This window comes from Doryrhamphus excisus, linkage group LG21, assembly GCF_037039965.1.
Source record: "Doryrhamphus excisus strain RoL-2023G ecotype Guam linkage group LG21, RoL_Dexc_Guam_v1.1, whole genome shotgun sequence".
In the NCBI taxonomy this organism is placed as follows: Eukaryota; Metazoa; Chordata; class Actinopteri; order Syngnathiformes; family Syngnathidae; genus Doryrhamphus; species Doryrhamphus excisus.
Genome location: NC_136377.1, coordinates 12,405,184 through 12,421,647, shown reverse-complemented (window position 1 = coordinate 12,421,647; position 16,464 = coordinate 12,405,184). Strand labels below are relative to the sequence as shown.

Genomic DNA, 16,464 nt, shown 5'->3' with positions numbered 1-16,464 from the left:
CAGGTTTAAGCTTATTCTACCTCCATCTTGGTTGGCAGCGTACTGTATGCACCCCCCCCCTTCCCTCCCAGTGTGCTCAGGGAACAGCGTTGTCTTGAGGGGACGAAGCATCACAGGCAAACGTGAGAATTCTAATGAGTCAAATGACAAACATCTTCTCTCCGGCGGGTCCTCACACATGTGCCTTAAGTGGTTAAGCCATGCAGGACATCAGCAGGGGCCCCATTGGTAACACGCTCTTTGTTGTACAGTATACACTCTGCAAAAGTCATCGCCGGCTTTGTTGTTCCAATGACCTTTTGTACTCACGGTAGTACAATCGTCCATCACCATATTGTGGTTCCAATATTGTGGCTTCACAATAAATAAAACCTTACAGTTTTTCAAAAATGTATTAATTAGAAATCAAGTATATATTTTTTTGGCTGTACATAAATGTATACAGTCATCCCTTCTTTATCAGGCTTAATTGGGTCAAGTGAAGTGGGATTCAATATTAATAAATTGGATATTTACATAGTTGTGGTATAGAAAACCTGTTTATAACCTTCTAATTGCAGTTTTTAACATTATTAGAGCTCTCTAGGCATGAAATAACACCCATATATTTATTCTAATAATAATTGGTTCCAGTGAAGTAGCATTCAATATTAAAAAAATTAATATTTTCATAGTTATGGTATAGAAAACCTGTTTATAACCTTCTAATTGCAGTTTTTAACATTATTAGAGCTCTCTAGGCGTGAAATAACACCCATATATTTATTCTAATAATAATTGGTTCCAGTGAAGTAGCATTCAATATTAAGAAATTGAATATTTTCATAGTTATGGTATAGAAAACCTGTTTATAACCTTCTAAATAAGGTTTTTAACATTATTAGAGCTCTCTAGGCATGAAATAATACCCATATATTTATTCTAATAATAATTGGTTCCAGTGAAGTAGCATTCAATATTAAGAAATTTAATATTTTCATAGTTATTGTATAGAAAACCTGTTTATAACCTTCTAATTGCAGTTTTTAACATTATTAGAGCTCTCTAGGCATGAAATAACACCCATATATTTATACTAATAATAATTGGTTCCAGTGAAGTAGCATTCAATATTAAGAAATTGAATATTTTCATAGTTGTGGTATAGAAAACCTGTTTATAACCTTCTAATTGCAGTTTTTAACATTATTACAGCTCTCTAGGCATGAAATAACACCCATATATTTATTCTAATAATAATTGGTTCCAGTGAAGTAGCATTCAATATTAAGAAAATTAATATTTTCATAGTTATGGTATAGAAAACCTGTTTATAACCTTCTAATTGCAGTTTTTAACATTATTAGAGCTCTCTAGGCGTGAAATAACACCCATATATTTATTCTAATAATAATTGGTTCCAGTGAAGTAGCATTCAATATTAAGAAATTGAATATTTTCATAGTTATGGTATAGAAAACCTGTTTATAACCTTCTAAATAAGGTTTTTAACATTATTAGAGCTCTCTAGGCATGAAATAATACCCATATATTTATTCTAATAATAATTGGTTCCAGTGAAGTAGCATTCAATATTAAGAAATTTAATATTTTCATAGTTATTGTATAGAAAACCTGTTTATAACCTTCTAATTGCAGTTTTTAACATTATTAGAGCTCTCTAGGCATGAAATAACACCCATATATTTATACTAATAATAATTGGTTCCAGTGAAGTAGCATTCAATATTAAGAAATTGAATATTTTCATAGTTGTGGTATAGAAAACCTGTTTATAACCTTCTAATTGCAGTTTTTAACATTATTACAGCTCTCTAGGCATGAAATAACACCCATATATTTATTCTAATAATAATTGGTTCCAGTGAAGTAGCATTCAATATTAAGAAAATTAATATTTTCATAGTTATGGTATAGAAAACCTGTTTATAACCTTCTAATTGCAGTTTTTAACATTATTAGAGCTCTCTAGGCGTGAAATAACACCCATATATTTATTCTAATAATAATTGGTTCCAGTGAAGTAGCATTCAATATTAAGAAATTGAATATTTTCATAGTTATGGTATAGAAAACCTGTTTATAACCTTCTAAATAAGGTTTTTAACATTATTAGAGCTCTCTAGGCATGAAATAATACCCATATATTTATTCTAATAATAATTGGTTCCAGTGAAGTAGCATTCAATATTAAGAAATTTAATATTTTCATAGTTATTGTATAGAAAACCTGTTTATAACCTTCTAATTGCAGTTTTTAACATTATTAGAGCTCTCTAGGCATGAAATAACACCCATATATTTATACTAATAATAATTGGTTCCAGTGAAGTAGCATTCAATATTAAGAAATTGAATATTTTCATAGTTGTGGTATAGAAAACCTGTTTATAACCTTCTAATTGCAGTTTTTAACATTATTACAGCTCTCTAGGCATGAAATAATACCCATATATTTATTCTAATAATAATTGGTTCCAGTGAAGTAGCATTCAATATTAAGAAATTTAATATTTTCATAGTTATTGTATAGAAAACCTGTTTATAACCTTCTAATTGCAGTTTTTAACATTATTAGAGCTCTCTAGGCATGAAATAACACCCATATATTTATTCTAATAATAATTGGTTCCAGTGAAGTAGCATTCAATATTAAGAAATTTAATATTTTCATAGTTATTGTATAGAAAACCTGTTTATAACCTTCTAATTGCAGTTTTTAACATTATTAGAGCTCTCTAGGCATGAAATAATACCCATATATTTATTCTAATAATAATTGGTTCCAGTGAAGTAGCATTCAATATTAAGAAATTGAATATTTATATAGTTATGGTATAGAAAACCTGTTTATAACCTTCTAAATATAGTTTTTAACATTATTGGAGCTCTCTAGGCATGAAATAACACCCATATATTTATTCTAATAATAATTGGTTCCAGTGAAGTAGCATTCAATATTAAGAAATTTAATATTTTCATAGTTATGGTATAGAAAACCTGTTTATAACCTTCTAAATAAGGTTTTTAACATTATTAGAGCTCTCTATGCATGAAATAACACCCATATATTTATTCTAATAATAATTGGTCCCAGTGAAGTAGCATTCAATATTAAGAAATTGAATATTTATATAGTTATGGTATAGAAAACCTGTTTATAACCTTCTAATTGCAGTTTTTAACATTATTAGAGCTCTCTAGGCATGAAATAACACCCATATATTTATTCTAATAATAATTGGTTCCAGTGAAGTAGCATTCAATATTAAGAAAATTAATATTTTCATAGTTATGGTATAGAAAACCTGTTTATAACCTTCTAAATAAGGTTTTTAACATTATTAGAGCTCTCTAGGCATGAAATAACACCCATATATTTATTGTAATAATAATTGGTTCCAGTGAAGTAGCATTCAATATTAAGAAATTGAATATTTATATAGTTATGGTATAGAAAACCTGTTTATAACCTTCTAATTGCAGTTTTTAACATTATTAGAGCTCTCTAGGCATGAAATAATACCCATATATTTATTCTAATAATAATTGGTTCCAGTGAAGTAGCATTCAATACTAAGAAATTGAATATTTTCATAGTTATGGTATAGAAAATGTGTTTATAACCTTCTAATTGCAGTTTTTAACATTATTAGAGCTCTCTAGGCATGAAATAATACCCATATATTTATTCTAATAATAATTGGTTCCAGTGAAGTAGCATTCAATATTAAGAAATTGAATATTTTCATAGTTATGGTATAGAAAACCTGTTTATAACCTTCTAAATATAGTTTTTAACATTATTGGAGCTCTTTAGGCATGAAATAACACCCACAAAGTCACCTTTATATTTGTATTTTCCAATTTAGTCGATGTAAAAAATAAGATACAGTCAAAAATATAAAGATATCATAGACTCAAACATTACTGGTTCTTTTTTTTTTCTAGACAGCGTACTTCCTGCGGTGGATCTTGTCTGTTCTTGCAATCTGTTGCTTGTCTGACTGAACAATTACTGACATCTAGTGGCCAATGTAGAATACTACATTCACAATTTTGTGTTTTAGTTCATTTTGCTAATGTTTAAGCTTGAAAATGCTTAATTTAGTCCAAAAATAGGTAGGATTTGTATGATTTCACTTATAATACAAAGCGATCATTTATCCATGCATCCATTTTCTATGCTGGAGCCTACAGTGACCATTTATGAATTTGTGAAAACCCACTACAGAGTGAGTGACGGCATGATGTTTAAACCATGACGTAGTCGGAGACAACTGTGTAGGAAAACCTGTTTTAATTAACGCTGTTGGTCTTCTTCTATGACAGCAGGTTTCAAATAGCACTACAGAGCGTTGTCGCCACCTATAGGAGTATTAATACATGACACCTTGCTGCACAAAAAAAGTGCAAGATTAAGAATCCACACAAATATCATTTCCTTTTGAAATCTATCAATGATTTCCTTAATATTGAAAACCGGAACAACAAGACTGAGGATAAGACTGCTGCACAGTATTGTCATATTTTCATTGTCAAGTCCCCATCTTCTTATTGTGTGCATTATGTTTCCTTCACAATGAGGCCCCTGATGTCCAGTACCAGGCACACACCCGTCCCACCGTGGATCCATCTAGCTTGCACCGGGCTTAACTTGGCTGTCTATCGATCCATGTCATTCTCTCCTTTGCTCTTCTCTCTGAGTGAGCAGGATATGGATACTCATGAGGAGGGGAGGGGGGGGGGGGGGGCGAATGCAAAGCGAGACGTCTCCTTGAGCACTGTGAGGCGGCCACATTTCTTTGTCCTTGTTTCACTTTCAGACATGCACTGGTGGGTAATCTTACAGCGAGGTGGAAATATATTGCGTGTGACAACCACTGACACTTTGATTGTAACACGTAACAAATCATCATAGCGGCTATGTAAACAATTACAACCTTTCTTTAAAACACCGTACGTAAGTATACCAGCTATTTCAGAGTCACGGTTTTGTTTGCATTCTTCATGTATTGTGTTGCTCTGTGTCGCTTTTCAACATTTAGAAGCGTATGTTGCTGCCTTGCAGACAAGCTGAAGGGTAAAAGTTATGATGACTAGCATCATTGGGGCTGCAACACAAGCACAAGCGGTGTCTGTGTGATAAGAATTGTGTTCTTGTGCTGCATTGTTATGCATTGTTCAGGTGCCAGGTGAGGATTGAAGTGTAAACAATGTGATCCATGTATGGATATGCAGTACGGATCATCCAACTGGCAATTTATTCAATTATCGAATGTTGGTAATGGTAATGGTAATGGTTTTATTTCATTTGAACATGCATCAGATTACAATTGAATGCATCACATAATCAGTTCACAGTTCCACATGTCCGAAAGGAGTAGGAAGAAGCAAAGCTTATTAAATCCTACCCCTCCATCTGGTACTTTTACAATCAGTAACTGTTACATTTGTTCACTTCCTGCTTTCCATAATACAGTTTAAGGTTTTGTTTTTTTTAAATAATGCACCTTGTAATGTTAATGCTAATATTTACTATACAAATATTCTCTGGCATTTTTGCATTTCTTTATGCTGCTTTATCGTGTTTTTTTTTAATCGTAACTTAACTAGAAAGTGTTTTGATGGCACAATTTAATTCTGACAGAGGGCGCTGTCTCACAAGTCAGTTCATTCAAGATTTTCCAGCAGGAAGATGCTTTGACAATGTTTAGTAACGGCACTTTTTGTGAGTATATACAGTGAAGAAAATAAGTATTTGAACACCCTGCTATTTTGCTATTTCTCCCACTTAGAAATCATGGAGGGGTCTGAAATTTTCATCGTAGGTGCATGTCCACTGTGAGAGAGATAAACTAAAAAGAAAAATCCAGAAATCACAATGCATGATTTTTTAACAATTTATTTGTGTGATACAGCTGCTAATAAGTATTTGAACACCTGAGAAAATGAATGTTAATATTTGGTACAGTAGCCTTTGTTTGCTATTACAGAGGTCAAACGTTTCCTGTAGTTTTTCACCAGGTTTGCACACACTGCAGGAGGGATCTTGGCCCACTCCTCCACACAGATCTTCTCTAGATCAGTCAGGTTTCTGGGCTGTCGCTGAGAAACACGGAGTTTGAGCTCCCTCCAAAGATTTTCGATTGGGTTCAGGTCTGGAGACTGGCTGGGCCATGCTAGAACCTTGATATGCTTCTTACGGAGCCACTCCTTGGTTTTCCTGGCTGTGTGCTTCGGGTCGTTGTCGTGTTGGAAGACCCAGCCACGACCCATCTTCAATGCTCTGACAGAGGGAAGGAGGTTGTTCCCCAAAATCTCACAATACACGGCCCCAGTCATCCTCTCTTTAATGCAGTGCACTCGTCCTGTCCCATGTGCAGAAAAACACCCCCAAAGCATGATGCTACCACCCCCATGCTTCACAGTAGGGATGGTGTTCTTCGGATTGTACTCTTCATTCTTCTTCCTCCAAACACGCTTATTGGAATTATGACCAAAAAGTTCTATTTTGGTCTCATCTGACCATAAAACTTTCTCCCATGACTCCTCTGTATCATCCAAATGGTCATATGCAAACTTAAGACGGGCCTTGACATGTGCTGGTTTAAGCAGGGGAACCTTTCGTGCCATGCATGATTTCACATCATGACGTCTTAGTGTATTACCTACAGTAACCTTGGAAACGGTGGTCCCAGCTCTTTTCAGGTCATTGACCAAGTCCTGTCGTGTAGTTCTGGGCTGATTCCTCACCTTTCTTAGAATCATTGAGACCCCACGAGGTGATATCTTGCATGGGGCTCCACTCCGATTGAGATTGACCGTCATGTTTAGCTTCTTCCATTTTCTAATGATAGCTCCAACAGTGGACCTTTTTTCACCAAGCTGCTTGGTAATTGCTCCGTAGCCCTTTCCAGCCTTGTGGAGGTGTACAATTTTGTCTCTGGTGTCTTTGGACAGCTCTTTGGTCTTCGCCATGTTACAAGTTAAAGTCTTACTGATTGTATGGGGTGGACAGGTGTCTTTATGCAGCTAACGACCTCAAACAGGTGCATCTGATTCAGGATGATACATGGAGTGCAGGTGGACTTCTAATGGGCAGACTAACAGGTCTTTCAGGGTCAGAATTCTAGATGATACACAGGTGTTCAAATACTTATTTGCAGCTGTATCACACAAATAAATTGTTAAAAAATCATGCATTGTGATTTCTGGATTTTTCTTTTTAGTTTATCTCTCTCACAGTGGACATGCACCTACGATGAAAATTTCAGACCCCTCCATGATTTCTAAGTGGGAGAAATAGCAAAATAGCAGGGTGTTCAAATACTTATTTTCTTCACTGTAAATACTGTATAGTCCATTTCTGTGTAATTGTGAGAGGTGTGTTATAACGTACATACTGTACCATTCAATTTAGCATCTGTGGATGGACATGTGGAGTTTGCATGTTTTTTTCTCCGGGTACTCCGGTTTCCTCCCACATTCCAAAAACATGCTAGGTTAATTGGTGACTCCAAATTATCCATAGGTATGAATGTGAGTGTGAATGGTTGTTTGTCTATATGTGCCCTGTGATTGGCTGGCGACCAGTTCAGGGTGTACCCAGCCTCTCCTCCGAAGACAGCTGGGATAGGCTCCAGCATACACGCGACCCTGGTGAGGATATAGAAAATATCATAGAAAATGGATGGCTGGATTTCTATGGAGATATTGTATTTTTTATGCATTTGTCGGTTTGGGAATCGCTGGTTTAGAGTATCAAAAATAGGTATTTTATGGGTGCATCCATTATTTTCCCAATTGGCTGAGATCTACTGCAATAAAATATTATATACGACGGAGTATTAGGGCTGAAAGCTGACATTTTGAGAATGATGTCATAACTTTACTAGCAAAAAAGTTTTAACCTTACGAGAAAAAAAGTATTACATTTACGGCAATAAAGTTGTAAATTTATGAGAAAAAAAGGCATACATTTATGAGAAAAAAGTCGGAATATTCACTTAGTAATCACATAAGTCGCTCCTTTTCTTCGGTGTCTCGGGCAACGCCTGTTAGGTCAGCGTATTAAAATGATCTAAGATTTTGAGAATAAAGAACGACAACAAGGTCATGAATTTACGAGAAAAAAAACCTCATAATATCATGAGAATAAAGTCGTAAATTTGCTAGAAAAAAATTGTAACTTTATATTTTTTCTCCTAAACTTACGTGAAAAACTAAAGTCATATATTTATGAGAAAAAACTTGTAACTTTGTTATTTTTTTCTCATAAACTTATGAGAAAAACTAAAGTCATACATTTACGAGAGAAAAATGTTTTGACTTTGTTATTTTTTTCTTGTAAACTTACGAGAAAAACTAAAGTCGTACATTTACGAGAAAAAAAATTCAACTTTGTTATTTTTTTCTTGTAAACTTACGAGAAAAACTAGTCGTAAATTTATAATAAACTTGTAACTTTGTTATTTTTTTCTCGTAAACTTATGAGAAAAACTAAAGTCATACATTTCAGAGAATTTTTTTTTAACTTTGTTATTTTTTTCTTGTAAACTTACGAGAAAAACTAAAGTCGTACATAATTATGAGAAAAAACTTGTAACTTTGTTATTTTTTTTTCTTGTAAACTTACGAGAAAAACTAAAGTCGTAAATTTATGAGAAAAAACTTGTAACTTTATTTTTTTCTTGTAAACTTACGAGAAAAACTAAAGTCGTACATTTACGAGAAAAAAAATTCAACTTTGTTATTTTTTTCTTGTAAACTCACGAGAAAAACAAAAGTTGAACATTTACGAGAAAAAAATTGTAACTTTGTTATTTTTTTCTTGTAAACTTACGAGAAAAACTAAAGTCGTAAATTTATAATAAACTTGTAACTTTGTTATTTTTTTCTCGTAAACTTATGAGAAAAACTAAAGTCGTACATTTCAGAGAATTTTTTTTTAACTTTGTTATTTTTTTCTTGTAAACTTACGAGAAAAACTAAAATTGCACATAATTACGAGAAAAAACTTGTAACTTTATTTTTTTCTTGTAAACTTACGAGAAAAACTAAAGTCGTAAATTTATGAGAAAAAACTTGTAACTTTATTTTTTTCTTGTAAACTTACGAGAAAAACTAAAGTTGAACATTTACGAGAAAAAAATCGTAACTGTTATTTTTTTCTTGTAAACTTACGAGAAAAACTAAAGTCGTAAATTTATAATAAACTTGTAACTTTATTTTTTTCTCGTAAACTTATGACTAGTCACGTAAAAAAAATATTTTCCAATAGATTAAAATCGCAGATGTTTTTTTCAATGTTGCCCTAATACTCCGTCATATTTATAACATACACATATGTATATGCGTGTATATTATTTTTGTGTGTGTATATGCAGTATATGGTTTCATGTACTAAATCATCATAACTTTACCTTTCAAATTGCTCTGAAAATCGTTCTGTTAATATCATGCATGACGTGATTGACATGTGTGTGAATGAGATTCAGTGGTGAACACAATATATTTGATGCTGTTAGATTCCCAACACTGCATCCTGTCTGGAATAAGGAAAAACGTCTGGGAATGTGGCAGCCCTGGGAAATGGCAAAAACCATCTTACCAAATTGCCTCTGATTTTGTGAGCCGTGAGCTTCCAAGAGCTGCGTTTTGCTGTTAGTCTGAACAAAGGGTTCCTGTTCGATCCCAGCCTGCACACGGCAATAAAGAGCTTTTGAAGTGCATTTCATTTGGAGGAAGTCATGCGGCTGCTTCTTCAAACTTGTGATCAGCGTGTGCCGATTGCTCAAAGCGATACAGGTAGGGTCTGGCACGCTAGGGTACATATTGTAGGCTCAGGTGACAAGCTATACATAGTGTATATATACGTACTGTACCATGTATTTCTCTATCTAGCCTTTGCTTGCTATCTGTATGTCTTGGCCAGCACCCTACTTCCTATCGCTTTGTATCAAGTAGTTGAAAAGTCCAATAACATAAAATAACATAATGCAATGTTATTTATGTTATTTCCCACGTGAAGAACTCCTGTAAACCTTGCAGTATTGAAACTCAGTGAACAAGGCATCTTAGACAAGCTGAAAAACAAATGGTGGTACGATAAAGGTGAATGTGGAACCAAGGACTCGGGAAGTAAGGTCAGTCGCTGCAGGTCTTTTTATACTGATACTGCCAAAAAAAAAACACACTTAGTAGTCCATTTCCATCTCTGTAGTTAGTGGATGGTCATATAAGTCATGCATGTAGAACAATTTTAATGTATTTGTTATATCAAGTCACAGCATGATCACACACAGCTTTTTAACTCCATGCCGTCGACGTCTGAATCCAACCATCCTGCTGCTATTTGACTATTACACTGAACCGCCGTGTAGTATGAATGACATGACTAATACTGTATATAGCAATTGTTAGTAATAACAATGTAATAAAGTAGTCATAACAAGATATTTAGTATTTTTAATAGTTCTGCTCCCCTACAAGGTAAACTGTCTTAAATTGTTTATTCCCTCTGATTATATCAACTCTATTCCCCTAACACCAGTGTAAATGTGACTATAGGGGTGTTACTTCAAGTTTAGAAGGCTCTAATAATGTTACAAAACACATTTAGAAGGTCATATGACATAACCGCAAAGATAAATTTAATTTATAAAGAAGGAATTCTACTTTGTGGAAATTCAGTTCAAGGGATTATTGTAGTCGTGTCTCCTATAGGATGAAATAATAACTGTGTAATAAAGTGTAATAAGCCAGTGAGCTCACATGGAACAGTTTAGCCTTCCAAAAGGTGTCATGCCAGTAAGAAGCATTCGAAACAAGTAGTAATAATCAAGTAAACTCGCATTTTGGCATCCTCTGGCTGCTAGACAGCAATGGGTAATTGTCATATCACTTAGATGGAGTGTTATAACACTGTAATAAAGCAGTAACAGGCCAATAAGGTCATATTTTTGTCTTAGAAATACTAATCCTATCCTAATAGTAATAAACCAATGGGAACATATTTTGCATGGTAACTATTGGTCAATATTCTGACTTGTGAGACACAACTTTATAATAGTAATAATTTCATAAAGTAAATATAGGCCAAATAAGTCACATTTTCTTCTTAGATATACTAATCCTATAGCAATACAGTAGTAATAAACCAATGGGCACACTTAGCATGATAACTACTGGTCAATATTCTAGCTTCTAGTGACTTGTGTGACTTTATAGTAGTAATAACTGTAATAAAGTAGTAATAAGCAAAAGAGGTCATATTTTCTTCTTAGATATACTAATCCTATAGTATTGCAGTACACATTTAGCATGGTAACTATTGGTCAATAATAATAATAATAGCCAGGGTGACTTGTGTGACACAACTTTATAATAGTAATAACTGTAATAAAGTAGTAATAAGCAAAAGAGGTAATATTTTCTTCTTAGAAATACTAATCCTATAGTATTGCAGTACACATTTAGCATGGTAACTATTGGTCAATAATAATAATAATAGCCAGGGTGACTTGTGCGACACAACTTTATAATAGTAATAACTGTAATAAAGTAGTAATAAGCAAAAGAGGTCATATTTTCTTAGAAATACTAATCCTATAGTATTGCAGTACACATTTAGCATGGTAACTATTGGTCAATAATAATAATAATAGCCAGGGTGACTTGTGCGACAACTTTATAATAGTAATAACTGTAATAAAGTAGTAATAAGCAAAAGAGGTCATATTTTCTTAGAAATACTAATCCTATAGTAATGCAGTACACATTTAGCATGGTAACTATTGGTCGATATTCGAACCAGTGTGACTTAGTAGTAATAGTAATAACAATGTAGTAGAGTAGTAACAATCTCATGCGTTCATGTTATGGTTATAATGTTATGAAAAGTACCATAGGTCAAATCTTGTCAGAATAATAGTAGTAATGATGTTATAAAGCAGTAATAAAATAGTTGTATTTAGCAAGCTAAAGAGTACCACAGGTGTTGTATGTCAGACAAATAGTAGTAAGCTAGTAAAGGTCACGTTATCTGAACGTTAGTCTTGTAATAACATAGTAATAAGCCACCAAGCTCACATTTTCATGCAAAATAGGCACATGCGTTAATAATAAAAGAAATGGCTTCGAGCACTATTGTTTGGCACTTAATAGCAGCAAAATGGTTTGTGCTTGTGCAAATGCAGTTAGTTTTGAGCTAGCCGAATGAGGGTTTAATACGTAGACCTGTACGACCATGACCACCTTCCTTTTAGAGCAAAGCAGCAGACTTCAGACTTCTCTGCATTCACCTTCCTAGCACTTAGATAGAAGAAGAAAGTAGATACAGTAAAGTCTTGTTATATCGATATTCTCGGGAGTCGGAAAAAATATCGATATAACCGGACTATCCATATATCCGATCCTGCGCCGAACTGCATTAAAAGTGGGCAATAATGCACTCGACATTGTTCTATACTATAGAACAATGTCGAGTGCATGAAATCCTTAAGCAAAGATTGATTTAAGCTGCTTTTGTATCGATATAAGCAGACCAAATTGGCTGGCGGGAGATGAAAAGGGCATCGTAGTAACCGGATTATCATAATAACCGGGTATCGTACTAACTGAACTAATTATATCATAAAAGACTAGAAATTTGCCGGGAAATGAAAATAGTATCGTAATAAGCAGTAATTCGTTATAACCGATATCGATATAACAAGACTTTACTGTACATTGACTTTGTCCCAGTTGACCCCCACCCCCCACCCCATCCCCACCCCAACAGGGCATTTTATACAGGCAGTTTAGGGAAGTAACAGTATTTTCAGCATCAGAGCACCCGTTCCAAAAAAGCCTGAATGGTGGTCTTTACCTCCCCCAGGACAAGACAAGTGCACTAAGCCTGAGCAACGTGGCAGGGGTCTTCTATATTCTGGTGGGGGGGCTGGGTCTGGCTATGACCGTAGCGCTCATAGAGTTTTGCTACAAGTCTCGGCAAGAGACCAAAAGACTCAAGTTGGCAAAGAATGCCCAAAATTTTAAGCCAGCCCCTCCGGCAAACTCCCAGAATTTTGCCACGTATCGTGAAGGCTACAATGTGTACGGGACGGAGAGTGTCAAAATATAAAGGGTAAGGCGTTTAGTTGCTGTGTTTATCTTTCATATCCAATCCAATTCAAACTTATGTACATTTTTTATCAATTATGTTGAACAGAGAAGGAAATAGGTGCCAAATTCCCAGCGGTGCATCCGGATGGGAAGGACCACTGTGTGTGTGTGTGACCCCTCTCCCACCCCCTCCCCCCAACACTCCGCAGTGGGAGGCACTTTTTGCAAGAATGGTCACACTAACACAGCGCCAAGACGCGACAGGACCACAGAGGTTGTGGTTCCTCTCGTAGTGCCTTACGGAGCATTCAGCGTCCTGGCAGTTGTAAAACCAACCGGGATGTTGGCTTTTCTATTTGGACCAATCACAAGCCAGGATTTGGAACGGAAAACATCCCCTGGGACTGATTTCAACGCTTTTACAGACATATTTTTGTGGTGGATCTTAAGTTGTACAAATGTTCTATTTAGTGAAGTCATTTTCTTGTTTGACTATAAGACTTTTCAGTGTCATTTTTTTTGTCAGTTTGATGAAAAAGATCAACAATGAAGTGGCAAAAGTGCTAAAAGACTGATTTGATGTGTTCCACCTGCCACCACTTAGTGCCATGTTGTGTTGAAGAAGAATCCAAAAGCCCTGTAGAGACAATTCATCCGCCCTTCTTCTTATGTGATGTCAAATGTTGAACTGCGCTTATGGTTTACACGTTGTACTCTTGTAGATGCACAATCTGCAGCAGTTTATTGAAACATTTTGGCTTTTTTTAATGGATTGTGAGGCGCTTTGCGTGTCTCTGCGTTACGCAGACGCTGAGCTGTACAGTACAGAGGCCAACACACGTTTATAAAAATGGACTTTTTACAAACTTCACAAGAAGAGACTACAACGGCCTATACATTTCTTTGTCTAGCTGGCATTGTCATACTTTTCTTTAATAAGTGTCCAATAGTATTTTTGGTTGATTTGTTTGGTTTTTGCCACTTCATTTGTACCTCAAACCATGAGAGATGCATGCATGGGCACAGTGGACCTCAGTAGAAAGGTCACATACAATGGATTTTACTACATTTCCTTAATAAAAACTGCTTTATATTATATCAAAGTTGCAACTGCTTGGTGTGTGGGACTGTCATATTTGCTAGATTAGAAATGATGGGATTAATGGTAATGGTTTTATTTCATTTGCATCAGATTATAATTGAATGCACATAATCAGTTCACTGTTCCACATGTACAAAAGGAGTAGGAAGAAGCACAGCTTATTAAATCCTACACTCTAAAAAGTAATTCAGACTATCTGTTGACATGAATGCAATGTAAAAAATGTAATTAATTGATTTAGATAAACTTTCTAAGTTGCTAACTTTATTTTTTTAAGTTATGTTCAAATAATAATGTTGGCTATTACATGAACTTAATTTAGAATGTCATATACACTCAAATTTTATTGTTGGTAAGCTTAAAACAAAATTCAAGTTGCCATGACTTAATAAAATTAGCTTGGTAACATAATATATACACACACACATATATATATATAGTATATATATATTAAGTTACTGCTACTTAAAAACAAATTAAACTACTTTGACTTAACATATTTCTTTGAGTTACGAACTTAAAAACTTGTCCGTATGACAACAATTATTCAGTAAGCATTACTTAAAATAAGCTTTGAGTGAAGAGGAAAAGCTAATTTGTGCACTGCAATATTACATAATATTTGTTGGTTCAAAGCAATTTCAAATTAAGTTGTCATAACTAAGAAAGACTAATGGAAATTGTTGCGTTGATTTTTTTTTTGTTGAGGCTAAACGTTTATTTTTTGAGTGTACCCTAAATCTGGTACTTTTACAATCAGTAACTGTTACATTTGTTCACTTCCTGCTTTCTATTATACAGTTTTTTTTTTTAAATAATGTACCTCGTATTGAAGTACAAGGTGATATGACCATACAATGACATAATGGGTGCCATAGTAAGTGTCAATATAGTTACTATCATAATCATTATCAATACGCCCAAACATTGTGTTGGTTATATAACTTGGGTGTCGCTAGATTAAAACTTGATTTCTCATTCAGAAAAATGTCTTATTGGCACAATAATAAATGAAAATGAACTTGGTAATTTTGCCGGGCCTCAATATACCGTATTTTCTATATTTAAAAAAAAAACAAACTGCAATTTGAACTTTTTACTTTTGAACGTTTATATGAGATAAACACTGGATACCGTTTCTGTTCATGTTTATTTTTTGTGTTAGCATATTTTACACCTATTAGCCTGTTCTCTATTCTTTTAGTGATGTTTCCCCTTAGAAGTAAAACACAAACTGGTGAAATAAAACTGGGTCTCGGGTTCTAAAAGGTGGCAGGGGAATATGAATTCTTCCTGCCACCCACTAAGTTTATTAAATGATAGAAGAAACAAAAACCCAGTTAAAGAAACGAGTGGAAATCAGTGGACCAAGGGAAGGCCAAAAGCTAAAACACTAAATCCCACACAGCACAGTTTATTGTCACTAAATACCAAGAGAGTCAACTGAGGGTGTCGACTCTCACACACAACAGAAGTGATCAGCAAATGGTCCTTATATACCCGCCCTGCCCTGCTGATGACCTTCATGACCTTCAGCTGGGAGTGGACACCACAGGTGCTTCCACTTGCTCCTAACGAACAAGCTGATTGTTGTGGGAAAAAAACAAACAAAACTCATAACATTTTATTGTTAGAACTTGCCTTCCACGAGGACGTAATGTCTGTTTTGGTCAAGCAGTTTGGAAATAAATTACAGTAAAGTCTTGTTATATCGATATTCTCGGGAGTCGGAAAAAATATCAATATAACCGGACTATCCATATATCCGATCCTGCGCCGAACTGCATTAAAAGTGGGCAATAATGCACTCGACATTGTTCTATAGTATAGAAAAATGTCGAGCAGCTTAAATCAATCTTTGCTTAAGGATTTCAATACCGAAAAAGAACACGGCGAACGGCTGCTTCCAGTCAACTTTATTTTTCACACTTCCACCACCAGAGCGCAGCACACACACCGATTCCCGCACTTCCTGGTTCACAGGTCATGCTCATCCCGCCCCACATAGCTGGCCAAACACATGCCTGCAACAGAAGAACCAACTGCGTTCGTGGTTTCTCTCGTGTGTATAGATTCTATACAGGTTGATTTAAGCTGCTTTTGTATCGATATAAGCAGACCAAATTGGCTGGCGGGAGATGAAAAGGGCATCGTAGTAACCGGATTATCATAATAACCGGGTATCGTACTAACGGAACTAATTATATCATAAAAGACTAGAAATTTGCCGGGAAATGAAAATAGTATCGTAATAA

General features: G+C 34.7%; 1 protein-coding gene across 6 annotated transcripts in view; it reads left to right on the top strand.

The window, feature by feature from the left end:
* The window catches only part of LOC131137771 (glutamate receptor 3), a 102,564-nt gene extending 88,359 nt beyond the window's left edge, over positions 1-14,205 (top strand). For 2 of the 6 annotated variants that reach the window (XM_058086020.2, XM_078787548.1), the window contains 2 exons: positions 12,881-13,129; positions 13,214-14,205. In XM_058086020.2, the coding sequence (XP_057942003.1) occupies positions 12,881-13,126 (246 nt within the window). In that variant the 3' untranslated portion in view covers positions 13,127-13,129; positions 13,214-14,205. Of the gene's footprint in view, positions 1-10,033; positions 10,220-12,880; positions 13,130-13,213 lie in introns of those variants that run through there. The other 4 variants (XM_058086021.2, XR_009131973.2, XM_058086027.2 and 1 more) reach the window with 4 other exon arrangements.
* Positions 14,206-16,464: the final 2,259 nt, after the last annotated feature.